Genomic DNA, 26,896 nt, shown 5'->3' with positions numbered 1-26,896 from the left:
AAAATGCAAAAACAATGCCACTAAGGGCTTACAAGATCACAATGTGCACAAGCATAAGTCCACTATAGGACAATACAATAACCAACAAAGGGCAACAACAAAAGCACTAAGGGCATATAAAACATTAAAGAACTAAATAGAAAAACATAAAACATAAAAATATTTATCTTTATTGAGCATAAATGCTTAAGAGAAGCATTGGAAAATGAAAGGGGATAAAAGCCCTTATTTATATATATACAAGAGATAGGGAGAACTCAATAGAGTTGTTGGACGGTTCCAACCGCTCTATTGACTAGTCAACTCTATGTTGACTAGTCAAAAAAGAACCTAACAACTATATTTGGTATTTGACCAAATAGTCCCTATAAAAACAGAAAAGACAAAAAGAAAAGAACAAAATAAAGCGCTAGTTTGCCCCTAATGAGCACAGCCTATTACAAGAACAGAAATGACCAAAAATACCCCTAATGGGTATTTACCTATTACATAATTTATAAATAAAATATATATACATATGAATATATATGTTTATATATACAATATGAACCAAAAATATATATGTATGAAAATACATACATATACATGTACAACTTAGCAATGTTAACACAGGATGATTCAACGATCTCACAGAAAATAAGAGAGGTCTCAAACACTAATCTGATTAAAAACAGATCAACAAATAAACCAAAACAAGGAATGATGCGAGTAAAAATGAAATAAATGTGGATCAAAATTAGGGATCACCTTTAGGAATGACGTCAGCAATGATGCCCGCAAAAAAAATTGGAATAGATCTGATCACAAAGTTTTTTTTTGAAAGGGATCTTTCCTTTTTTTTGGCCCCATTTTTTTGCCTTTTTTTTAATCAGTCCTTTTTTCTAATAGTTTTGACCCTTCTTTTTATCAGTTTTTTTTTTTTGAAAAAATAAACTGACATTCCTTTCTTTTTTGGAACAATGGTGCGGACTTTCAAGAGTGAACGAGAGGAATATCAGACCTGATATGGACTCGGATCTGATTAGGGTCTGATCAGATCTGATTATGATTCAAATCTGATCAGGGTAGACAGATTAAAGAAGGAAAATACGATCGGAAACAAATATAACATGGTATGAATCAGATCTGATTAGAATATGACCAGATTTATTATGATTCAAATCTGATCAAGGTAAACAGATTTAGGGAAAAGGACACGATCGGATCTGGTCTGGATTAGATCTGATCAGCCTAGACTTTGATTCAGATCTGATTGGATGGAACAAAAGATAAGGGAAACGATTTAGATGTGGACTGGAGTGAAGGGAATAAAGAAGAAATGACTCATCTGAAAGAGGCAGATGTTAATCAGCAATTTCTGATTTGATGAGGGCTTATTCTCGAACCTGCTCTGATACCAAGAGAAGAAGCTTTGGAACTCGTGCAACCTGCATAGCAGATGCAATAGAATGGCAGCCAAGAATGAGAGGACGTCCCACACGATTAGGGTTCTCTGCTTTTTATATTAAGATATTTTAGATGTAAAAAATACCCTTGAACATTACAACATGTACAAACATATCTTGATATAACTTGAAAGACTAAAATACCCCTATTTAAAGGACACATCTACTCTTAACAAAACAGTCCAAAACGATGCAACTTCTTCTTCCATAGTGACAGGAGTTGACTGCAAGTACCAGACCTAACAATCACCAGTTTTTTGAAATGCTATTGCAGTATATGGAGCAAGAATATTTCCACCACATGCTTTTAGAACAAGCACAAAACTCACTCTCGAATCTACATTTTTTTTTACCTTTTTTTGGTTCTTTCAGCAATGTAATCATTAGAAGACACCAAGATGAGGAATTCAACTCTGTTATGATCTGGTTACCTCCAAGAACAAACTTGATATTTGCTCACGGTCATCGGTACTCAGCACATCAGAAGCATCAGGATTAGGAGCTACTGCTTTCAGTATAATGGATTCCAGGAGAGCTACCTGTTTTGGCCCTCCATGAATAGTCTCAAAGTTTATCAGTGCCTGCAAAGGAAAAGGCATAAAATTTAAGTGGATTTCCTCATGTTTACTTCCAATCAAGAAAAGACATCATGCTCCAACTAGGATATACTCCTCATTGCTGAAATTTAATTCAGTGAAAATGTATAGTAGTTGTCTAGCACACAAGCCTCCCAGAAAAAAATACCATGCCAGAGTAAACAAAAACCTTACAACTCAAACAATCAAATGAAGCATACTGTCACCAAGGTCCTCAACCTGGTGTAAAGTGTGATGTCAAACAAAACCCAACATCTCAAATATCACACATCAAAGGCACTCTGCTTTATGTCAATGGAAAGCAAGGAGGACACTTCTGTCAATATGTTTCTTTCACCCTGAAGAAACTCTTCAGATAGGTTACTTCAATGCGCTACATAAAATCATAGAACTCCTATCTCAACTGAACTTTCTGAAGTTATGAGATAGGAATAACCTTTAACTATAACCTTTAGATATACTTTTTAACTAAGAGAAACAATTAAGAAAAACTTTGCACGTGACCATGTCATAGCCTCAATGTTCGAGTAGCTGGCATCTCTTCACAGTGTTGAATTCCCAGTGCTGGAAGCACCAGATTGCATAACCTAATGTGTCATTAACCACAATAATTGGTAACCTTAGGATTCATAACTTTGGAACCAAATGCATAACCTGAGCATAGGCATTTTAGAAATGATAAAGACAGAAAAAAAGAAAGCAGCACAGTTGCATGGATCAGCTCGATGCCAAACTCACCCAGATTTATTCCCTAGTCAACCTGCACTGTATCTTTACATGCAGACAAGTAAATTGGTCATTTTGATAGCTTGATCCTTGCCATTGTTTCAGTTTGCTCCACACTGACATAGAAATTTATTTCACACAAACAATATACGCAAGAGCTCCAGAACATATACCTCTAACAGAAATCTGGAAGGGGGCAACTGTTGAATGCCTTTGATAAGAACATCTCTGGCTTCTTTTATTCTACCAGTCACCTAAGTAAAAAAATACATTGGGGAAAAAAAAGTCATTACTTTTATTAGTTGGAAGAGAATAAAGCAGGATACATGCAAAACCTGATTATAAGGTAAGAATATTCCCCATTAGCTTTTAGAAAAGGTTTCCAACATGCAGTTATTGGAGAGAGATTTCAGATAAAAGTTCCAACCACCAAATTCCTATGTCAGACCCTGAAGTTGTTTTCACAAACAAATCAGCTTATGGGTAACTCTTCAAGTAAAATACTTTTATTCATAAGTCTGGATCCTTTTAGTCCCAATTGTCACAATTTCTGTTCGGAAATTCATGTTTAATAAGTTAACCAACCAATAAATGTTTTCTCTTGCATCCTTAATATCTAATATAGGGATACAAGATCCTGTATGTATGCTATCTTAATTCATACCAATAGCCTAAAATTGATACAGAGCTGATTTCTTCTAAACCCTTCATGTTTTCTGTGTGTCCATGTTCTCCAATAGTATATAATTGGAGAATGAAACATGCAAGGAGGTACAACTGTCATGCGGAAAAAAACTTTTACCCCTTGCCTCCATCCAACTAAATGCTTGAGTTGTGGTCTATGCAGAGTCACAGAATTTATCATAAAGACTTAAACCTATGTCACATAGGGTACGGGTACGGGTGCGGGTACGAAGGGTACTACAGAAATTTTTTAAATAGCGGGTACGGGGACACGGCTATATATATATATATATATATATATATATATATATATATATATATATATATATATATATATATATATATATATATATATATATATATATATATATATTATTGAAAGAGGGGAGATTGTAAGAAATTCTGAATGCAAGAGGGGCAAAATAGCCTTTTCTTTTAAATAAAAATGAAGAAGGGAGGGGGTTGAAAAAAAATTAAAATGAAAATAGAAATGAAGAGTGGGGCTGAAGAAAAACTTTTAAGATGGAGTTAAAAAGAACAGAAATGAAGAGGGGTTGAAGAAATTTCTCTTTTACAAAAAAAATGACAGGAGCCTCTCTCTCTCTCTCTCTCTCTCTCTCTCTCTCTCTCTCTCTCTCTCTCTCTCTATCTATCTATCTATCTATCTATCTATCTATCTTTCTATCTATCTATCTATCTATCTATCCCTCCCTTCTTTTTTCTTTCTTCTCTTTTCTTCTTCTTCTTCTCCGACCCTGCCTCCTCCTTGGAGGGGTTATCCTTTCATCGGGTCAGGGCAGGGCCAACCCTTTAACCGACAGTCATCCTAAGCATAGTTACCCAAAGCTTCTTGTTGCATGGGAAACTCATTTCCCAAGAAGATTGCTTCGGAAGCAGGCTCCTCGCTTCCCTGAAAGGAGAGGAAGCTTTTGAGAAACCAGCTTCCAAAATATGGGTAACTCAATTCTCTTTAGTGGGAAGCATGCTTCCTCTTTGCTTCCCAAATAGATTCTCTTTCACTTCTTTAAAGCTTCCCCCTCTTGCTTCTTATCAATTCCCCCTCACTTTCTATGTTTTACATCATAGAAAATGTTAAAAATGTAAACAACACATATATAATAATAATAATATTATTATATATTTTTGTATTTATACTTTTTAATTGTTTTGTAATTTTTCTTTTTGTTTTTGGTATCTAGTTCTATTAGAACTAGATACATCTAGTTTGGTCAAGTTTCGGTTGGAACTTGACCAACTTTCTAGCTGTTGGAACTAGTCCAACGGCTAGAATTCTAGCCGTTGGACTAGTTCCAACTGCTAGAAAGGGAGAGCTCCTTATGAGCTCTCCTTAATACTCGTGTATAAATAGGGTGCATCCCCTTGTGTAATTCATTCCTCTAAATGCTTTTTAAGCATTTTGCTCTCATAAATAAAGTGTTATTTATTTTTATGCTTTTCCATTTATACCCTTTTATGGGTCTTGTCTAAAGTATCTTTTAGATACTTCCTTTTGAGTAGATTCAAGTGCATTCGTGGAGCCTACCATTTCATTACATGGTATCAGAGCTACGAAACTCTTAGATCTTGAAAAAATTCGGCCTCGATTTCTGTGCCTCTTGTGCAAAGGTGTGTTATCACCTTGTTCTTACAAAAAGTGTTTTGTCACTTGCAAAGGAGTGTTTCATCACTTGCCAAAAGAGTGTTTTATCACTCTTCTATCGACTACAAGAGGATCCATTTGGAGAGAAGGACTTGAGCAACAACATTGTATTGTATCCCTTTCTCCCTTTTTTTCTATTTTCCTTGTTTTTCTTCTCCTTACTATCTTCTTCACACCCTTGTAAATGATGGATGACCATGATAAGGTCACCATCATACCCATGAAGTTGAATGATATTAATTATGTGATATGGGCTTCAATTATGAAGCACCACATATGGGGAAAAGGCTTATGGGGAATAGTGGATGGTCCGATTCGGAACCAAAACTATCTCTCACCAAAAAAGAGGGTGATAAGGAAATCCCTCTAACGGAAGAAGAGAAGACTAATGCTCTAACCTCTTAGGAAAAGAAATGAAAAGAGTGGAGGATGGGGCATGCAAAAATAATGTCATGGCTTATTAATAGCGTAGACATTAAAAAATGTTCTAGCCTCGCTAAATTTGAACATGCCGATAAGGCATGGGAATACCTCAAAAATATGTATTCCTTTAAAGATATGCCCATGTGTGCAATCTTCAAGAAAAAGTTCGGACATTAACTCAAAATGACAAAACTATTCGTGAATATTATAATGAGTTGTCCGAACTTTGGGAAGAGTTGGCTATTCTAGAGCAAAAATGGCATTGCGCAAAAGATATCGAGTTTCGTCAAAAACAACTCGATATGGAACACTTTTACCAATTCATGAATGGATAAAGGCCGAAATTTGAATCTACCAAATCGGCTCTACTTCATCGTAGTGAAATCCCTACTATTGTGGATACTATTGAAAAACTAACTATAGAGGAAAATCGTCTTAGAAAGAGTACTCCAAAAGTTGATGATGATTCAGTTCTAGCTGTGTCTAGACCAGGGAATCATACTCGCACTTATAGGCCGCCTCATTTTGGGAGACAGAGTGGTGAGTTTGACAAAAGAAAAGTTATTTGTCACCACTGTCATGAACCGGAGCACTATACGCCTCAATGTCTGAAGCTAAAAAGGAGAGGCGAAAAGAGGGTTGCATCTGTTGAAACCGAGCCAAAAGATCAAGATGCACCTGTTTCCATGGCTCAACTGATGGAGATTCTTCAACCTCTTCTCAAAGGGGTATCCTCTTCGACTGAAGCCTCAACTAGAGCTACAGTTGCATCTGTATCCGGTCCAGGTAACTTTCCTTGGCTCTTAGATTCTTGTGCTTCATTTCATATGACCCCAAATGATAAATGTTTATCGAAATGTCTTAAAATAACTCAAGTATATCAAAAGCCTTTACAACAGATGGAACATCTCCTGAAATAGAATAAATAGGATGTTTTGAAAGTTTTCAAAAATCCAAAACTTTTTGTATTCCAAAAGTTAGATATATCCCAAAATTAAATTTGAATCTTTTATCTGTTTCACAAATTTCTGATTATGGATGTAATATATCCTTCTCTTCTGATGGTTGCTGGATACAGGATCGTCAGTCATGGAAGCTGATTAGGGAAGGTCATAGAGAAGGAGGACTATATTACATGAACTTTTTGAAACTATCAAAGAATATATTTTGTTTAAATGTTCAAAAATTAGAAATAGAATTATGGCACAAAAGACTTGGCCATCCTCATATGTCAAAAATCCAATACTTCTCAAGTTTGGGAAAATTTTATAAATCTGAAAATTTTGCTTGTAAAGGCTGCATTCTTTGGTAAAATAAAAAGATTACCTTTTTCTAGTAGAACCTTTGTCTTTACAAAACCTCTTGAGTTAATACATTCAGACATTTGAGGACCCGCACCAGTTATCTCTAAAGGTGGTTATGCGTATTATGTCATCTTTGTTGATGACTTTTCTAGACACACTTGGATTTATTTTCTTAAACATAAATCCGAAGTTTTTGCTCACTTTCAAATATTTCATAAAATGGTCACAAACAAATTTCAAAGTAATATTTCCATTTTTCGCACCGATTCAGTGGGAGAATTTATGTCTGGATAATTTAAAAACTATCTTAATCTATATGGCATTACTCATCAATGATCATGCCCACACACCCCTCAATAAAATGGTCTTGCGGAATGAAAGCATCGCCACATTATGAAAACCACTCGGACTTTGCTAATTGCAAGTCAAGTTCTAAAAGGCTTTTGGGCTGAAGCCGCTCTAAATGCCACCTATCTCATCAATAGAATGTCATCTTCTTCATTAAAAAATATATTGTCAATTGAAAAACTTTATGATTTAGCTCCATACTACTCTAGATTAAGAGTTGTTGGTTGCAAATGTTTTGTATTTATAAACAAAAATGATAAATTCTCCCCTCGTGCAATCCCATGTGCCTTTTTAGGATATGCTAAAAATAAAAAAGGCTACAAGTGCTATGATCTTCAAAATGGAAAATTATATGTATCAAGAAATGTCTTTTCTAGAAAAAGAAAGTTCTTTTGAAAGTGAAAAATCCAAAGATATTACTGAATATTCCTTTTTAATCGATTTAACTTCAAAATTCAATGCAGAGGATTTTGAATATAATTTTGACAATGATCAAAGTCCTATTATTTTTTAAAATGATAGCGAAGACCAAACCAGTAGAGATGTTGGTCTGCAATATTCAAGACGAAGAGTTGGAGAGCAACACCCACCATGTGCATTAGAAAGGTTTTCTGAAGTTCCCCCTCATAGGACTTCTAGAATTTCTCGACCTCCCGAAAAATTTGTCTCTTACGAATCTTTTTCACCCTCGGTATAGGGCAGCCCTTGCATTAATCCAATCTTATGTTGAACCTTCCTCCTATTCTGAAGCCAAAAACCATGAAGAATGGGTTGAAGCTATGAAAACAAATTTGGATGCAGGCCAACACTTGGTCCATTCAAGACCTTCCTCTCGGAAAGAAACCTATAGGTTGTAGATGGGTTTATAAAGTCAAAACCAAAAGTGATGGGACCCTAAAAAGATATAAGGCACGACTCGTAGCCAAAGGTTATGCTCAAGAGTATGGCATTGACTACGAAGAAACCTTTGCCCATGTGGCCCGTATGACCACCGTTAGAACTTTAATTGCTTTGACTTCTATCAAAAAATGGCCTATATTTCAAATGGATGTCAAAAATGCTTTCTTAAATGGGAGTCTTGTTGAAAAAGTCTACATGGAAGTTCCGCCTAGTATTAGTATTCCTAGGGGTAAAACACTTCGTCTTGAGAAGACCCTTTATGGCCTTAAACAATCACTAAAAGCCTGATATGACAAATTTAGTCATGTTATGACTGATATTGGATTTCATTCTTGTTTGACTGATATTGCCTTGTTTATTAAACAATCTGATGTAGGTATCATCATCCTTCTTCTTTATGTGGATGATATGATCATCACTGGAGGCGACAAACAAGGAGTTACCAATATCAAAACTCTTCTTAAAACTCATTTTGAAATGTCTGATTTAGGATTATTGAGATATTTTTTAGAAATAGAAGTTGCTTATTCCCCTCATGGGTATTTGATATCTCAATCTAAATTTGTTTTTTATATTGTTTTCAGGTCTGGCATTACAGATGATAAGAAGACGAACACTCTAGAAGTGGTCAATGTTAAAATGAAAATTGATGATGGAGAGCATCTTGATGATTTCACACCGTTCAGACAACTTGTTGGAGTACTTTCCTATCTCTCCATCACTCGGTCAAACATAGCACATATTGTACACACAACTAGCCAGTTTCAACATGCTCCCACTTCTGTTCACATGGGAGCGGTTTTACGTATTATTAGATATTTAAAGAGTTCTCTCTCACAAGGACTCTTCTTGTCTACATCGTAACCATTAGATTTAATTGCTTATACTGATGCTGACTGAGGAGATGATCCTAATAATAGGCACTCAACCACTGGTTTCTGTGTATTTTTAGGTGAATCTCTAATATCATAGAGGTGCAAGAAGCAGCAGAAGGTTTTTCTTTCCTCCACTGAAGATAAATATAGAGCCATGGCAACCACCACAATAGAAGTTGTTTGGCTCAGGCAACTGCTCGCTGATATGGGAGATGAAACAACACAGGTCTCACGAATGTGTTGTGACAACAAGAGTGCAATCTACATCGCAAGCAACCGGACTTTCCATGAGTGCACCAAACACATTGAGATGGCTTGTCACTATGTCAGAGAGGAGTACTTGCATAAAACCATTGATCTGCCATATGTTACGTCAGAATACCAATTAGCAGGCTTCTTCACCAAGCCTCTCGTGACTCTCAGATTTCACTTCCTCTTAGACAAACTTTCGCTCATTGTACAGTAAGTTTGAAAGGGGGTGTTAAAATGTAAACAACACATATATAATAATAATATTATATTAATATTATTATTATATATTTTTTATATTTTTGTAATTTTTCTTTTTGTTTTTGGTATCTAGTTCTATTAGAACTAGATACATCTAGTTTGGTCAAGTTCCCGTTGGAACTTGACCAACTTTCTAGCTGTATAACTAGTCCAACAACTTGAATTCTAGCCGTTGGACTAGTCTAATCCAACAGCTAGAAAGGGAGAGCTCCTTATGAGCTCTCCTTAATACCCTTGTATAAATAGGGGTGCATCCCCTTGTGTAATTCATTCCTCTAAATGCTTTTTAAGCATTTTGCTCTCATAAATAAAGTGTTATTTATTTTTATGCTTTTCCATTTATACCCTTTTATGGGTCTTGTCTAAAGTATCTTTTAGATACTTCCTTTTGAGTAGATTCAAGTGCAGTCGTGGAGCCTACCATTTCATTTGCAGAAAGTTCTAATTTTTTTATAACATGCTTGTATGTTGGTTTTATAGCATTTTATATTTGTGTTCACATCATTTCTTATTTGCTTATGTTGGCCTTCATATTGCTTTCTATGCATTGCCTTTTCATTTTCATGCATTTGCATAATCACTTCATAACCATACCCCGCTTCCCACTTCATGCTACTTTTTAACACTCGCTTCCCTGCTTTTGATTCACGCATCCATTTTGTTTCCTGGTAACTATGATCTCAAGTAATAAAAAAAAAAAGTGGGGTTTTGGGTTGATTCTTGGTTGGACCTGACTCACAATGTAACCGTGCCGCACCCAGTACCCACACCTATACGCGACCGTGCTGAGACGGGCATGTTGGGTACCTTGCCGTGTCTATGTTACATAGACTAAAACCGAGAATAATTTTACAAAGTTGTAAACCATCTTGCAATTAACTACATAACAGAAACAATAGGCTAGAATATCATACCATCAGTTTGAACTGTGAATATTGGATGTATAGAACAGAAAGAGTCTGCAAGCTCTGCCTCTCACTCCTAAACTCAAGTGCTCTCTCATATACTAGGGAAGCTGCTTCAACATTTCCCTATAAAAATGGTTAAACACCATCTAATAACACTTGCATATCCTTCAGCAGGAAAAAATATGATGTGAGAGAGCATTGCATACCAAACGTTTTTCCATGTTTGCCTTTCTAGTAACATTCTCAATGTAATCAGCAGGTGAATCCAAATTATAATTAAGAAACTCAGCACGAGCACCTGAAATATCCCTTGTTTGCTCCTTGAATCTTGCAGCAAAAAGATGGATAGCAGGTACTCTCTGTTTTCACAAAGCTAAAGAAACTTCAGAAACAGATAAATTTGTTCATAAGAAAAAGTTGAGTATTTTAGGAAGAATGCACTCAGAAAAGAATATTATATAGTCTGAAAGCAAGTGGTCTGTAACATCAGCTGTACATTTTGTAAGATAGCAACTCAAACTTCATTTCTTGTTTGGTTTGCCAGTTTCTTTCTTTTCTTTAATGAAAGTCAATCTGGGGATAAGTTTGAACCAAGGCCCCTTGGCTATGACATTGCAACTTTGCCATCCAGCTATCCCATTCCACCTACATTCTTTCCCTTTTCAAACCTGTATTTTTTCCCTTTTTGGTAGATCAATCAGATGTATTTTCTTAGTGTTACTAAGCATAATTGACTTCACTGATAAGGTTCAGATCCACTAAACATACACACACACACACACACACACACACACACACACACACACACACACACACACACACACACACACACACGATGCATGCAAGCACACACATCCTACCACTATATCAAAATGCAACTGAAAACCCAGTACCTTCAAGTAAATCTGAGTTGCTCGAAGAAGAGATGCATTTGCAATCTCCCTACCCCCTTTAGCTTCCATTAATTGTACACAGCGGATCCAGAACTCAGGGTAGTTTGCACAAGAAATTAAACATCTCTCATACAACTTCACAATCTGTCAAGAGAATTACATGTTTTATATGACAAAAGACAAACTTAGCAGAAGTCTTTCTAAAGTATAGGAAAATTGACAATCCATACCCAATCAAAATCTGTTTGAGTCTCAATGAAGTCAAGATACAGATGCCAATTCTCAAGCTGATGATCATCAAGAGGCTTCACATGAAAGTAAGGCCTTCGTATGCGTGTCTCAAACTGCTGGATCACCACATCAAACTGTTTTGTCTTGTGATACAATTGCTCACCAGCAGATAAATATTTCTTAAGTGCCATGGACTTATCTGTGCCAGGCTTCTGACCCAAGAGATCATCAATCACAGTCAATATAAGATTATCTTTATTACAATTTATCTCTGAAATTGCACCATTGATAACATCTATTGAATCGTTTACTTCGTGACCATCTCCCTCAGTTTCAAGCTCATCTCTCCAACTTGCAGATAACTGTTTAAAACTGAAGCATTAATGGCAAGAATTACTATATTTAGATATGAAGTTTAGTTAAGCTCGGTGTTCAAATTTTATTTTGCAATTAAAAGGAAATAGATGTTCCATGCAAATCAACAACCTTTTATTACTCTCTTGGCTGCATGAAATAGCAATATTATAATGCCCTTAGATCCCTTGTTTCACTCCGATAGTATCATAGATTGGGGTTGACGAAGGGGAAATGAATGCATTTCCTACCATAAGTTAAATAAATGGAAGTGGAATAGATAGAACATAATATGGATCATGTCACATCACCTATTCATGCATGACAAGATTCGGGTCAGATCATAGAAGATCACAGTAAAATTAGGGAGGCCTCCAATATGATCTATAATTTAAGAATGTCAAGATTTTCATAGAAAGACATTATTTATTTCATGTTGCTTTAAATTCTAATTCAGAATTGCCTTCAAATTGGGAAGCAATTGGTCAAGCACCATATTTTAGCTGGCCATCGAACACATTACCCAAGGTCAAGTCTGACAGAATCCACTTCAAGCTAAGGTATCAACAGCAGCAAATCTAGGCAGCAAAGAAGATTATAAACTTGTTTGGGCACCTCTTTCCATTATTATAAAAATTTATACATGAAATACTGTAGATGACTATTGAACCTTATTTAATAAAGTAGAACATTAGAAAGATACATATAAGAAATTTAATAGATAATGGATACTGTTCCCATTAACCCATCTCGATGTGTGAAGGGTTTAAGCTTCGGAACATGGACAGCTTGCTCTTGATTTTAATCAAACAATTCTAGATCCTGCCACTGGCTTAATGAGTACACGTGAAACAAAATCCTTCCTTCAATGGAAAGCCTCCCAACTCTTGGTCGTAGATCTTTTATCTTAAAAGGTATTACGCAATTTCAACTTGTTGCACCTTCCCTTGGTGCCCATGACAAATATGGCATTGAAGTTATCACAAATGAAGTGACTTCAACTAAGAATTGTAAGAAAATGTAGAGTGCATCATTTGATGGGTTTTGGATCATGTAAAACTAGTCTCTTCCTGCAATTTTCCCCATTTCAGCAAAAAGTTTAAATTTTATCCTACCAAAGATGTTCAACTTTTATTATCTTCACAATTTAGCATCCCTTGAGCACTTGAACTTTATTCACAAATTTGAGGAAGCACTGATAATAAACCAGTCTCTAGATGTCACACACAGAAAGGAGTTTCTAGGAAATATTGATGGTACAAATGTTTACTAGTGAAGAGTGATGGTCCATACATATTCGTTATAATTAGCTATGTTTTTTGTATGTTGGGATCAAGACGATAAGATCCTAATAAGGATTTGGATCTGATTCATTCTTCGTAACTCATACTGTTCATTTGGATTTGGATCAAGTTTGAACCTGTGTCAATTGGTTAGGTATAACCCAATCCCCACCTATATTTGATACTGCTAAATCTGAGTTTCATAATAAAGTAGTCCAATTACCTTCCAATGATAATCATATCATCAACATATAATAACAAAATAGTTATATTGCTTCCTGCATTTCTAACAAAAAGAGCGGTGTCAGTATAACAAGAAACAAATTCACTATCAATAACAATTTTACTAAAATGGTCATACCAAGCCTTTGGAGCTTGATTAAAACTACAAAGAGCGTCTCTAAGTTTAAGAAATTTTTTTCTTAATATCAAACCCAGTCAGAGGATCCATATAAACATCTTCACAAAGATTATCATTTAGAAAAGAATTTTTGACATCTAATTGGTAAATAGGCCAATGTTTGATGGATGCTAAGGCAATTAAGGTCCTAGCACTAGTCATCCTAAAACAGGGGCAAAGGTTACATCATAATCAATATCATATTCCTGCGAATAACCCCCCTTGCAACTAGCCAAGCTTTATATCTTTCTAAATAGCCATCGCTTTTGGTCTTTACTTTATAAACCCATCGATAACCAATAGCCTTTTTTCCTAGTGGTAGATTTACTTATTCACTCACATGTGTTGGATTTGCTAAGAGATTCTAATTTTAATTTCATAGCATCTACCCAATGTGAATGTTCCTTGGCTTCATAGAAGTTAGAGGGTTCATGATAGTCATTGAGCATCATCAAACAAGCCCTCTATCTCGGGAAAAAAGATTCATAGGACAAACCTTTGAGGAGGCCTAGAAATCCTAGGAGTTTTTCTAGGTAAAGATTCCTCTAGATGATCTTCTAATGGAAGATTTTGTGAATAGGTTTCAAAAGCATTTTGATGACTTCCCCCTTCATGCCGAGTATACACACAAACTTCATTGGAGTTCTCATTAAGGAAGTCATACTGATCAAAAGAATTATCCTTATCAATATCAAGAGAGATACTCTCATCACCACAATCAAGTGATGCATCGAAATTATTTTTAGGTAATAAGTCAAAAAGAAATGAGTAATCAACTTCCTCCTAGGGTTCATTTTGATCAAATACATTTTGATCTTCTAGAAATGTCACATTTCATGAAATGTAAAGTTTATTATTTTTGAAATCATAACATCTATATCATTTTTTAATTTTACCATACCCTATGAAAGCACATTCAAGAGCTTTTGGTGAAAGTTTATCCTTTTCTTGAAAAAGAACAAAACATTTGCACCCAGAAACTCTTAATCTATGTAACAGGGATTTGGCTAACAGGGTGCCGCACCCGCGTCGACGTGACTCGACGCGGGTGCGGGTGCGGCACCGAGTGTGGTCAACCCGACCTTGGGTGCATTGACCGCACCTAGGGTCATTTCGGTCCATTTTTTTAGATTTTTTTTTTTTTAAAAAATCCCTATGAAATGTGTTGCGGAATTTAAATAAAAAAGAATTTCCTATGAAATGGACCCGCGCCGGGGGAACCCCCAAACCCCCCTTATATATATATATATATATATATATATATATATATATATATATATATATATATATATATAGAGAGAGAGAGAGAGAGAGAGAGAGATTACATTTTTGCCCCTGCCGCACCCCCGCACCCAGGTTTTTTGGAAGTGCCGAATCCCCGCACCCGCACCCGCACCAATGTGACATAGCTCTTAATCTTTTGAAATCCGGGGATATTTGAAACAATTTTTCAAATAGTAAAATATTTTTTAGAAAAGAAGAGGGCACTCTATTGATAAGATATATGGCGGTAAGCACGGCTTCAACCCAAAAAACATTTTAGAACATTTTTTGAAATGAGAAGTGTTCTAGTTGTTTCAACAATGTGCTTATGTTTCCCTTCCACAAGACCATTTTGTTGAGGAGTTTTTTAGCAAAATCTTTGGTGGATAATTTCATTTTGTCTAAAATAATTTTGAAATTCATTTGACATATATTCACCACCCGAATCTGATCTAAAAATAGATATATTAGATTGAAATTGATTTTTTATAAGAACATAAAATTCTTTAAAGAATGAAAAAACATTGAATTTGAACTTAAAGAAGTACACCCAAGTGAACCTAATATAGTCATCAACAAAAATAACATAGTAGGAATAACCTCCCTTTGACATGACCTGTGCCGGTCCCCATACATCCGAATGCACAATTCAAAAGGCTTTTTTAAAACAAAGTTACTATTAGTAAAAGGAGAAGAATGCATTTTGCATATAATCATTGCAAGTAAATTTCTTTTCATTACAAAAATTTTTCAAGAATAAATGACCAAGTCTTTTGTGCCAAAGTGATAACATCCTTAGATTGAATATGATTACAAAAAGATTTGAAATGTAAAGACAAAAAATCCATATAGTAGAGGTCCCCTTTCCTATGGCCTTGTCCAATCAGCTTTTCGAATTAGAGATCCTGCACAGAGCAATCCATAGGTGAAAAAGAGACTCTACAACCATGATCGGATATTTAAGAAACTAAAAAAAGATTTAAGCTAAGTTTTGAAATAATTTTAATTTTTTAAACAAAAAATTCTTTTGATTTGCTCAAAAAAATTTCAAGGTGTCATATTCCTTTAACATCTAAGGATGTACCATCGGTGCTCAAAACAAAAGATTTACAAGAGTTGGTGCTTTGTTCGGATAAAAGGAAGGCATTCAGAGTAATATGGAAAGAAGTACCCGAGTCAAGAATCCAAGAAGGCATACCGAGAGGTGAAGAGACTGTAGCACCAAAAGTAGATGGAGTAGAGGTGTCACGGGCATAATTTTTTTTACAAACCTGCAACACACCAAACTGCCCAGTCTGGCCAGCCTAACAACCAAAGGTCGTGCACCAACACTTTTCCATGTGATGAATCATTTCATTGGCCCTGCGCACCACCTTGTGCGCAGTTGCCTAGCGAAAGCTGATCAATATCATCTTTAAATGTGTATTCTATCTAGTCCATGTCACTTAGTGCATAGTCGTCTCATACCAGCTATCACTTCTGAAAAGGGCACAAACTTGCCTTAGTCTTGCGTGCCATGGTGCGTATTGCGACTTCATACGCATGCTACAATAAAACCTCGTCGTTGAAGGAACAAGACTTTGCGGCCCCCAGTCCGAAGACCAGTTGATGATTGAACATCATAGCAAAGAGCACTACCCAAACTCATTCACTGGCGCCTAGGCATTCACTCGCCTAGCCCCAAGTCACCATATTCGGTTGGAATCACCTAAGGTGATCCCTGGGGAAATTAGTCCTAACCCGCACGCACCTCCGTGCGTCTAAACGCTACACATGGAAAAGTCTTGCAAGCCGAGAGGTCCTTAACCAAAATCTCCAAAGGCAACATCCTTTGATCCGTTGGCACTGCTTAACCAAATAACGCTCTACGTTTGTACCACCATACAACAATGCACTAATGACGATACTGTTGTCTATCGTGTGTCGTGCTATCATCGCACGTCACCGATCAAGCCAATGCATACCGCACGTTCCTACACACAATGCATTTTTCACTCATTAGAGCTCCACACTGCACCAGCCCCATTCCGAAGGCTCGATCCAGGATATTCTTCCCCACCCAAACCATTGTCGTCCTGGACAATGCCGGTGTAGGTAAGAACACAGTCTTAACTGATATACCAATTTTCCTTTGCACTTACCTTTAGTCTACTTCTTTTCTTCATCCTACTCAACTTGTTCGGGTTTTCATCCACCATCACCGCAACCTTTAACACACCAAGTCCCATTCCTTAACGCGCTTCCGATCACTTAAACAACGGTCTTCCGCTCCATCAACATTGAACGTTCTTTGCTCGTGGGACCCCAATGCAGTCTCATACACAAGCGGGTAATCATCGACCGCACAACAAACTTGTCGTCTTCATGCTTATGGCTGGGGTGCCTTCTGACCCTAGCAAGGGCAATTCCAAGCCCTTCGTGGTCCTCGTAGAGAAGGACGACCATCAACGCGTGCCGCAGGGAATATCAACTCCCTTAAGGCACCAACTTGCAGTTTTTCAACGGTCCAAACTAGCCCTCAAGTGGGGGACGCCTACTTGCGTATCACCTCAAGTGGCTAAGGACCATTATTGTAATGAAACCAAATGTTGCTCCTAATAGGCAGCTACTATTACATAAAATAAAAAAAAACTAAAATGCCCTTAGAGGACATTACTAATTACATCATAATATATATAATATATATATACATAAACAAGTACATACATATATAAATATGTATATATTTTAACATGTATATCATGTTTATTAATTTGTAATAGGTTATGCCCTCTAGGGGTATTTTGGTTATTTTGTACATTTGTAATAGGCATTGCCCATTAGGGGCAGATTTGATCCCTTTTGTTATTTATCAATACTTTATTCTTTTACTTTTATCTAGGGGCTTTTTGGTCTTTTAAACCATAGACTTGTTGGGGGCTCCCCAACGGCTATATTTATAGTCATTGGGAGCTCCCAAAGACTATATTGGGGCTCCCTTGGCCCTCCTTGTTGTATATAAAGGGACCTCCTGTCCCTATTTTCTTTAATGTTTTTCTAAGCATTCTAACTCAACAAAGATCTATCATTTTTATGTTTTGTGTTCTTTTGTGTATGCCCATTGATGGCTCTTGTGATCTTATGTATTTTCCATTGATTGGCTTTTGTATTGTTGTAATATTAATATCTCATAAAAATTGTAGGTTTTTAAATTTAATAAATATAATTTTTTACTAAAATAATAATATTTTTGCTGTTTGGATTAATATAATATATAATATATTCTTAATATGGGCTGATGCAATTTTGTATCCCGATATGGATCATGAACCCGCTGGCCGAGATCCATGATCCATCTATATTAGGATAAATAAGTCTTAAAAATAATAAATTATAACTATAATAATAAGATAAGATATATATATTATATATATTTTTAAGAGTTTTTGTTAGGAGGGATGTCTATTTCTAGAAAGAAATAGAAGTCTTTCTATTTCTGTATTGAAGTCTCCGCCTTAGAGGAGGTTTCCCTTGTTATTTAAGAGGGGTGTGAGGTCCTCTCTCTCTCAGAAGTCGATTTTGAGAGAGAGAGAGAGAGAGAGAGAGCATTGAGTGAGGGCTGCAGCGTGCTCTCCTTCATCGCTCCCTTCCTCTTCTTCAACATCTTCTTCCTCTTTCTTTGTCGTTTGAATCACAAACAAGGTACAGGTCTCTCTCTTAATCCAGTAGAAAGGACTGTAGTTGCATGGATCTTGAATCTCTCATGGGTTTAAGGAAAGAGATTTTAAAACCAAAAAATTATTTGAGGGAGAACATTTTTGGATACTTAACAGTTCTGAATTTTGTTTTTGTTATAGCATAATTAGGTCTGTGAGGAGTAGACAGCCTGTTCAGAAATTTTTCCATAAATCTGATTTCATGGATCGATGCGTTCCTATTTGAATTTAATAGTCTGTCCAGATTCTTTTAACCATCTGAATATTTCTGATATGCGTTCTAGGACCTTTTTAAGAGCATGAACTGCTATCTGTTTTCTCTGAGCATGAACATAATTGTTTAGGCTGATTAATAACTTGTTCAGGTTAAGGACATGTTCAGATTTATTTAACTGTCCAGATCTTGATTCTTTGATTTTTTGACTACCCATGCATTGATTTTTTTTTATGATGCATGCACCGATTTTGAGTGATCATGCATCTAGTTATCTTTTGTAAGCACATGTAGGTGTTTTGGTATTTGTTCAAATTAGTGTCACTTCTTTCCTGGGCAGTTTGCAAATTCTGAGTTCTTGATTACGTGGTTTGGATACTTGAGTTCGGGCCCGGTTTCTTCTGTTTGCCCTGTCTGGTGCGGAGCATTACTAAAATCTGAAACATGATCATTGTGAATAGCTTTAGTTAATGATAAAATCAGGGACGTATTAGTAACTAATTAATATCCAATGAAGCGACCGTGACCTTTTGCATAGTTATAGAAGACAGAAGCATGGCAATATGTTGATGATTATGGTGGTTTATATTTTTCTCATGGAAATATGATCTTAAATTACGGGTGGGTTATTCTGCCTGAAACCTTGCTAGCACCATTTGATTCACATCTAGGAGCCAGCATCCTCTATTGAACTGGATGTGAGTCAATGATGGAGCCTGTATCTCACTTGAGTGGCACGAGACCACTGTGTGGAGTCTAGGCACCATTATCATACAATATGCCAACAGACATCTATAAGCATAGTTCTTTGTGCAATCATGTTGTGATTTGATAATACCTGTTATCGCATCCACTACATGGTCTGAAATTACATTGTGTTGGTTAAACTTTGATCCACATTAAAACTGAATTGATGACAGTTAGTTGGAGGTTAATAAGACTGAAATTTTTGAAGAAATAAAAACCTTTATTTTCATGATGAATCCACAACTGTTTAAACTGCAAATTATGTATTAAAAATCTGATTTGGAAATTGATTTGAAATCCGAATTCATTTAAGTCGACCAAATCTGAGTTTCATTTGAAATCGTTAAATCTGATTTGTGTTGGTTAAATGTGTTATGTTTTAGGTGAATGTACCTTGAATACAAATTGACATTCCCCTATTTATGTATGGTTGTTCACCGAAATTTGCAATGTCATTTAATTATATTAAGTTGTGTAGTGGTTATGTATGAACTACTAATGGGCCTTTGGAGGCCAGATGCTTGTATTGTTCTTAAAATAACAAGTTTCGAATGCATTGCAATATGGTTTCATTATGCTCCCGAGTTAATTGTGGCATATGCATTACACTGTTAAAATTGACAAGGCAAAGACCCAAATTTGATAATGCACGTTGATTTGCATAATTGTTCTTGTGAGAAAAATCTTTAATTAATTAAAAATGGTATAAGAGACCCAACTGTGTAATAATTTATTCTTTCTTGGTAGCTCCCTAAAATGGTAGGATCCTTGGATGGCGGTCATGGAAATTGTGAGAATACTGAACGTCGTATACATTGTTCTCCCCAAGAACCCGATGGGTGTTTGTATTCCCAGCCACGGTTGTAGGAAAGTTTCACCACTTTGCCTAAGGGTGGTATGACTCAACTACAGTTATTGGTAGACCAAGAAAGTGACGTTAATGGGTGATGATGCCCTTGTCGTCCCAACATTAGGTGATGATTCTTAATGTTCCGATTTAAGGTAATGATTTTTGACGTCGGTCGAGGGACTTGTGTGGGACCCGGTTAATAAAAAATAAATTGGTTGATAAGATACCACTGAGGAATTGCCTTGGACTTCGGGATTTGGCCTGTTTCTAGTATCCATGGTTTTATGCAAGATGAAACTTAAATATATTTCATTAAGTAGAGACATGAATTCAAAAGTAATACTGGATAATTAAATTAAAAAGTCATTCATGAAAATTGCATTGATTCATGCATCCCTAAATGTTATGAAGCGTGTGGTTTTGGGTTGCCTTAAATTAAACGGGTTTATTTTGTAAGCTTGTTTTAAATGTGAATTGTTTGTTAGAGCTCTATTAAACTTATGTTTGATTTGATTTATGTTATCTTCCTTACTGTTGGATTTCGAGAGGGTCTCGTACAAGAACTTTGGTTCTTGCCACGTTTAAAAAAAAACTTTTTTGGGTACTGAGGCCCAATGATGGCAGGATCAGCTTGCTGGAGGGAAAGATAGTTTATGATTCGGATTCTGACCGTTTTAGGAGTTTGTAGTTTTGGGGAAACTTTTTGAACCCAAAATGGGAACTATTCAATTAATTTAAATTCAATTTAAATTTATGGTTTGAAAATTTCTATGTTTGGAATGTATGTCAGTTTGTGGATATGAAATCTGTAATGTGCCTCGGGTCCCTGAGATATCATTCTGCATTACTGTAAAATCATTTATTCGTTTTAAAAAGAAAAATCGCAAAATTTTCGAGCATCAGTTTGGGGTCGTTACAATTGTCCCTTTGTGGACTTGTGCTTGTGTACTCTCTTTTGATCATTGTATGCCCTTGGTGGCTCTTTTGTATTACTCTTGCTTTCGTTACAAGTTTGCAGGTGCATGACTTCAGTCATCTACAAAAGAGGATGGTCTACACATAATGCAGATTGCATGGCATATATGCACATATAAGAACTGTCCAATGAATTGGGAACATGTAAAAGACATAGATTGCCTCATAATTGATTGGTGTCAAATTATTTGAAATGTGTGCAAGAAATTAGCAGCACTCTTTCTAGCGTATGATGGAGGTGCCAACAACTTTCAGCAATATGAACCCTGATTCTGCATAACTAACAAGTCACTATATTTCTTGCAGCTTGAACTGAAGTGCTTTGGGGAAGAGGCAATAAATCTTCAACCTGCACCACTTGACTTGTAACTCCCTTGTACTATGCAGCTTGAGTTGTTGCTTCTACCACATCCTCTTCCTCCATGAAAGGAATTGAATAGTTTTCATCCTTATCAAAATATGCAAATTTGTTTAATACATCATGTGTCGAGTCCTCAGTTCTCACCCCTCTTGTTGTTTATATATGTAGCTTCATCCCAAAAAAATTTATGTTTTGGGCCTACTAAAGGATGTTGGGGTCATAAGTTGAGGTAGAGTGAAGACAACAAGTTTAAACATATTAGAAGGTATCAAGATTGGTGGAAAAACTCACGTACCTTATCATCATTAGAGTAGATATAGCATATGTTGTGATTGTGGCTAGTCACTTTATGCACATGTGAATGTTGTGCATTGTATTTTATGATATCTGAAGCAAAACCTTAGAAAGGGGATATCATATTTGAATCATGCACATTTTGACATTGAAATGGATCGAGATGTAGATTGTGCAAGTACTTTGGAAGATAGAAAATCCACCTCATGATACTACGCTCTCATTAGTGGAAGCCTAGTAATTTGTAATGGTTGTGGCCAAATCAAGTGTTGAGGCAGAGTATAAAGCTATGGAAGACAAAAGGTTCAAGAAGAAGCTTGTTGAGATGATGCAAATGACTAACCAGATTAAGAAACACACTCCCCACATTGTATGTGGGCTCGTTGATGCAAAATCCCAACTGAAGTCAGTCAAACCTAAGCCGAAAGGGACTGCCCCCAACCTGTTTGGTGAAATTTCCGAACCAGGTGAGATTGCTTCTTGTGCCACTCCAAGAGGTCCGAGATGGCTGAAATCGGCTGGCAAAGATGGGTCTGAAGGGCGGAACATTGTCAGCTGCCATGTGTCCGATATAATGTTCGAATCAGGCCAGTAGGGTGGGACCGCATGCCACTCAAGTTCAGTTGCGCCTAGCGAGTCCTTGGAGCATCCCTTGCAACTGAATGTGCATTACCATGGTGGAGATATGGGACACCCAACTTCGATCATGAGCTCCCTCACTCATGATGTGGGTTGACGCGCATCACAATCAGCCCTCCTGTGGTACTGTAGCGAGGTACCCAGTTCAGTACAATAGAATCAAGATTTTTGTCAATCCGTGAGGAATTTTGCAGCACAGTCTGTTGCATTGAATTCACAATTAAATTTTCTAGCCGACCATGCAAGCCGCAACCTCAAATTTGGCTTGTATTGTGTGCATAGTTGTTGAGAGTGACTATGCATCAGTCATTACGAGAACGACCACATCCGATGGGGATCCGAGTAAAGGGATAGAAGAAGGCATGTTTGAAGCACAACACCCCAATGCCTGATGCAAATACATCGAAGCGCAGTAAGAGCCCGATTCAGCTATGGGTAAAATGAGTGTTGATATGACCTTGCCGATTGTTGCCCCTAGTATAGTTGCGGGTCATCACTATGGTAAGTCGCTGGTAAAGATACAACAATTTGAAGCACGTTATGTGTTCAAGGCAACGTTTGGTACAATTGACAACCAATTATTTGGCACCATCTGAGCTGCCACTTAAATGACTAGCTTATGACAAAAGGAGAAAATCCTACCTAGGTGTTTGATCCAAGAGGATAGGTTGAATAAAAAGATGTTACCCCGAGTTCCTGCCTTGAGGACAAGGCATGTTTCAGAGGGGTGGATTGTTACGAACCTTTTTTTAATTCCAAGTCTTACCCAGGGAATACTTTCCAGGCTGGGACTCTGGTGGGACTGTAATAACCAGAAAAAAAAAATTTAAATCATTTTGGACCTGAGTCAGATCCGGATCCGAGCCCCGTAAAGAAGAGGGCTATCGGTAGGGCGTAAGGGCCTACCGAGCGGCGCCCGCCCCCCTTTTTGCTGCTTATAAATGAAGCAGGGGGGAGGGGGGGGGAAGCATTGAATGCTTTCCCCTCCCCGTCGCCTCTCCTCTCCCCGACGCCTCGATTTCTCCCCTTCTCTAGCTTCCCCCTTCCTTCCCGCCGTCGTCGACACCCGCTATCCGCCGCCGTCTGCCTCCGCCGGCGACCTCTAGGTGAGCCCCCCTCTCCCTCGTCTTCCTCTTTCCCACATGAGAGGGGGGAGCGAACCCCTCCGCCTGCGGCCTCGACAGGAGGGGGGGGGGGGTTCCGACAGGGGGGTTTCGCCCCCCTGCCTTGCCATTTCCGGCAGGGGGTGAGCCCCCTGCCTTTTGGTGTTTTTGGCAGGGGGTTTCGCCCCCCTGCCTTGCGATTTTCGGCAGGGGGCGAGCCCCCCTTGTTAAAATATGATGTATACATATATATCTATATATTTAGATTATGACATATACACATATATATCATCATATATATGTCTATCTACATATATAAATATATATTTATTTTGTAATACCCGATAGGGGTAATTTTGTCATTTCACCTGTACACGCATATCCTAGATATGCTTCCTTTTCTTCTTTCTTTTTATTCTTTTCTTCTTTCTTTTTATTCTTTTTTCTTTTTTGTTTTTTTTTTTACTTTTTCTTTTTTATTATTTGAGAGGGGTCCACATAGAGATGTTGGACCCCTCCAACGGTCATAAATATGACCGTTGGAGGGGCTCCAACGTCCCTATGGGAGCCCCTCCTTGGGTCCCTTGCTGTGTATAAAAAAGGGGCATGGCCCCATGTATTCTTCAAGCTTCTTATGAAGCATTTTATGAGTGAAATATATTTTTTTACCTCTTTATGTGTTTGACCACTTTTTGTGGTTTATTTTGCCCATTTGTGGCCTCTTGTGTATGTGCGTGCTTCCGTGCTTACTCTTGGAGATTTCGCCTCTCTCATTTCGCACTTCATTACATGGTATCAGAGCCTTGGTTGTGAAGGCTTCATTGGATCCTCTCTTGACAAGTAATTTCTCTCCTCTCTCTTATCTTAAAATTCTTTTTCTAGAAATGGCCAACAAAGATGCAAAAATCAATCTATCATTCAAATTGGATGGGACCAATTACCGCATCTGGGCAGCCGCTATGGAAAATAATCTCAAAGGTAAAAAACTTTGGGGTTATGTATGTGGAACCATTCCGGAACCACAATTGAAGTTAACTAAGTTTGAAGGAGATGAAGAAAAAGCATTGAACGAAGAAGAAAAAAAGAAGTTTATTCTTGATTACTCTTCTAAAATGGAAGATTGGGAAAGTCAGCATGCTAAAATTCTAGCATGCTAAAATTCTAGCATGGTTCATAAATAATGTCGAATTGAAGATTTGTGCAAATCTTGCAAAATTCAAGAAGGCTAATGGAGCTTGGTCTTTTATGAAAGGCATGTACACCCAAAGAGACCTTGCTAGGCATTTTTTTCTACAAGAAAAGGTAAGAGCTACTAAGCAAGGTGATATGAGTATTAGGGATTACTATAGTGCTCTATCCTCTTTATGGGATGAGCTTGTCCTTCTCAAACCGCAATGGGAAGGAAGTGTTATTGCCATAAGACAAGAGCAAATGGAAAAAGAAAGGTTCGTTCAATTTATTCATGGGCTTCGTCCCGAATTTGAGCAACTTAGAGGATCCCTTCTTCATAGGGCCTCTACTCCTCTAAGTGATATTTTGGCCGACTTATGTCAAGAAGAAACTCGTTTGGCCTTGAAAAGAGATGTTGATGAAGTTCATGCCGTGTCTAGACCCGGCAACAATGTTAGATCATATAAACCACCACATTTTTGGAAGAATAATGGCGGTGGAGGAAGAAAAATCATTTGTCATAATTGTAATGAACCAGGCCATATTCGTCCGGATTGTCCTAAATTCAAAAAGAAGGTGGTTTCCGTGGGTGAAACTCCTCCAATCATCAATGAAGACTCAAAGAAGGATGGAGACATAAAGGAGTCCATCGCTCATCTAACCGAAACCCTTCAACAATTTATAAAGATGAACTCCTCTACATCATCCTCTTCACCTTCCACTTTCGGTGCCACCATCTCCTCCTTTCCAGGTATGACTTCTTGGATTCTTGACTCGGGTGCCTCCTTCCATATGACTCCAAATGCATCACTTTTGTCAAAACCAAGTCTCAATAAATTTAAATCATAAGTATCCACCGCCGATGGAACATCCTTGAATGTTGAAGGCATTGAAAATCTTGAGAAAATTTATGACCAAAACAAAAAAAAAATTGTTCCCAAAATCCGAATTATTCCAAAACTTAATCTAAATCTTTTTTCGTTTCTCAAATTACCGATTTTGAGTGTAATGTATCTTTTTCACCAACCCATTGCTATGTTCAGGATCTCCGGTCCGGGAAGCGGATTGGGCAAGGCCATAGAAGAGGGGACCTTTATTATATGAATTTTTTGTCTTTGCCATCCAAATCATTTTGTAATCATGTTCAATCTAAAGATATTGAGACTTGGCATAAGAGGCTTGGACACCCTAGTATTTCCAAGTTGTACCTCTTTCTATTTTTGGAAAAATTTTGTAATACAAATACATTTACATGCAATGATTGTATTCTTGGCAAAATTCATTCTCTTCCATATTCACATAGTAATTTCGTGTCAAAAAAGCCTTTTGAACTTGTGCATTCCAATGTATGGGGACCGACACCCGTTATGTCTAAAGGGGGCTATTCTTACTATGTTTCTTTTATCGATGACTTTACCAGATATACTTGGGTTTACATTATTAAGAATAAATCTGATGTCTTCACTAATTTTAAAGAATTTCACGTTCTTATTCAAAATCAATTTCAAAACAATATAGCCATATTTAGATCTGACTCTGGAGGTGAGTACATGTCTAAAGATTTTCAAAATTATTTTAAAACAAATGGAATTTTGCACCAACGATCTTGTCCTAAAACTCCGCAACAAAATGGTCTTGCGGAAAGGAAACATAGACATTTAATCGAAACCACAAAAACTCTTCTTGTGTCTAAAAATGTTCCTAAAAATTTTTGGGCCGAAGTTCTTCTTACCGCAACATATCTTATAAATTGTATGCCCTCTTCTTCTTTAAAAAATGTTTCACCTTTTGAAAATTTATTTAAAATTACTCCTGATTTTAATAGACTAAGAATCTTTGGATGCAAATGCTTTGTACTTAGTCAAGGACAAGATAAATTGTCACCTAAAGCTCTTGAATGTGTGTTCATTGGCTATGGTGAGAATAAAAAAGGCTATAGATGCTATGATGTTCGAAACAATAAACTATATGTGTTAAGAAATGTAAACTTTCTTGAAGAACAAAATGGTTTCGATATCCACACATCTAAGGAAGACATCGATTAT

General features: G+C 36.9%; 1 protein-coding gene across 1 annotated transcript in view; it reads right to left on the bottom strand.

Annotated features, from left to right (window-relative positions):
- The window catches only part of LOC149815504 (pre-mRNA-processing factor 39-1-like), a 90,712-nt gene that overhangs the window by 17,559 nt on the left and 46,257 nt on the right, over window positions 1-26,896 (bottom strand). The window contains exons 4-9 of the mRNA XM_089988269.1: window positions 11,503-11,875; window positions 11,273-11,416; window positions 10,586-10,738; window positions 10,386-10,502; window positions 2,941-3,021; window positions 1,877-2,026 (exon numbers count right to left, since the gene is read on the bottom strand). Of these exons, the coding sequence (XP_089844395.1) occupies window positions 1,877-2,026; window positions 2,941-3,021; window positions 10,386-10,502; window positions 10,586-10,738; window positions 11,273-11,416; window positions 11,503-11,875 (1,018 nt within the window). The remainder of the gene's footprint in view (window positions 1-1,876; window positions 2,027-2,940; window positions 3,022-10,385; window positions 10,503-10,585; window positions 10,739-11,272; window positions 11,417-11,502; window positions 11,876-26,896) is intronic.

Source organism: Nuphar pumila, chromosome 15, assembly GCF_984573655.1.
Source record: "Nuphar pumila chromosome 15, dmNupPumi1.hap1.1, whole genome shotgun sequence".
Classification (NCBI taxonomy): domain Eukaryota; kingdom Viridiplantae; phylum Streptophyta; class Magnoliopsida; order Nymphaeales; family Nymphaeaceae; genus Nuphar; species Nuphar pumila.
This window is presented reverse-complemented; position numbering and strand designations above follow the sequence as displayed.